Source organism: Phaethon lepturus, unplaced genomic scaffold, assembly GCF_000687285.1.
Source record: "Phaethon lepturus isolate BGI_N335 unplaced genomic scaffold, ASM68728v1 scaffold34502, whole genome shotgun sequence".
NCBI lineage: Eukaryota > Metazoa > Chordata > Aves > Phaethontiformes > Phaethontidae > Phaethon > Phaethon lepturus.
Window position 1 is genome coordinate 1 of NW_010524655.1, and position 1,119 is coordinate 1,119.

Consider the following 1,119-nt stretch of genomic DNA (forward strand, 5'->3'; position numbering starts at 1 on the left):
GTAGCATCTGCTCGGCTGGCTGCTGGAGCACTGGCCTAGCTGCTCTGCCAGGTGCCTCGGGTGGCATCGTGCAGCTCCTGTGCTGCTGCTGCTAATTCATCTGGCAAAATGTTTCTGGTTCCCATCCTTCCATGCCTGCTGCTGCTTTTCCATGGTCTGAAGCAGTCTTGACTTGCAGCAGTATAAGTTTCTGGGATGCTGCAAGGGAGAAGACATCCTGAGTTTGGGAGGGGGAGAGCAGAGCCCACGAGGGCTCCTCCAGGTACAGTAGGGCTGTACCCAGCTCCCTGGCGCTAGTCAGCGTTAGCCTGGGCCCCTTGGCTCTGATGCTGCTGGCAGAGATGCTGATAGATCTGGGGTGTGTCTCTAACCACAGTGTAGGATGGTCAGGGTGGAGTTACTGTTAGAAACGTGACCTGTCTTCTCCTGCCCTATCCTGGCAGGCACTGGGCCCCCTTCTTGTCCGCTCTCTCTGCATTGTTCCAGTGTACCCTAACGCCAGGATCACACTCTCTTCCCTTCCAGAGATGGGTGACATGGAGTCCTACAAGGTGATGCTGAACGGGCCGGCGCCCTGGGGCTTCAGGCTGCAGGGAGGGAAGGATTTCAGCATGCCGCTCTCCATCTCCCGGGTAAGAGAAGCCGAGGCCGGTGATGCCTGTCCTTCCTCTGCCTCTGTGGGTGGGAGCCATGGCAGCTGCTTCCAGGTGGCTGAGGCAGAGCCGTATGGGGATGCGGATGAGCCAGGGGCCCAGGAGCGCTGCGTCCTGCTCTGCCTGGCTCTGCGTAGCCTCCTCGGAGCCTTATCAGCTGTGGTCCGGTATGGGGGTGTTCCAGGCAGATGACTTCAGATGAGAAACACTGCACAGCCTCTGCAGAGTCATTCTGGCTGCTGGGGGGGCAGGGGAGGCCCCTTCCGGAGCGTGCCCACTGCAGGGGGAGGGGAGCCGCTCTCACCGTCTCCGAGCTGCAGGGCCGGCTTCCTGGTCTGCACCACAACACTGGGCTCAGCATCCCGGGACCCGGCTTGTGCCTTTCCTCCCTCCCTTCTGTTGCGCAGCTCCTAGCTCCGCACCTGTGTTGGCCCTGGAGCGGGCAGGGAGGGGAAGAAGCCTGTGC

The 1,119-nt window shown here is 61.1% G+C and overlaps 1 protein-coding gene across 1 annotated transcript in view; it reads left to right on the forward strand.

The window, feature by feature from the left end:
• Window positions 1-527: 527 nt before the first annotated feature.
• LOC104617252 (PDZ and LIM domain protein 7-like) overlaps window positions 528-1,119 on the forward strand; it is a gene marked incomplete at its 3' end in the record, with an annotated part of 5,167 nt that continues 4,575 nt past the window's right edge. The window contains exon 1 of the mRNA XM_010282517.1: window positions 528-632. Within this exon, the coding sequence (XP_010280819.1) occupies window positions 528-632 (105 nt within the window). The remainder of the gene's footprint in view (window positions 633-1,119) is intronic.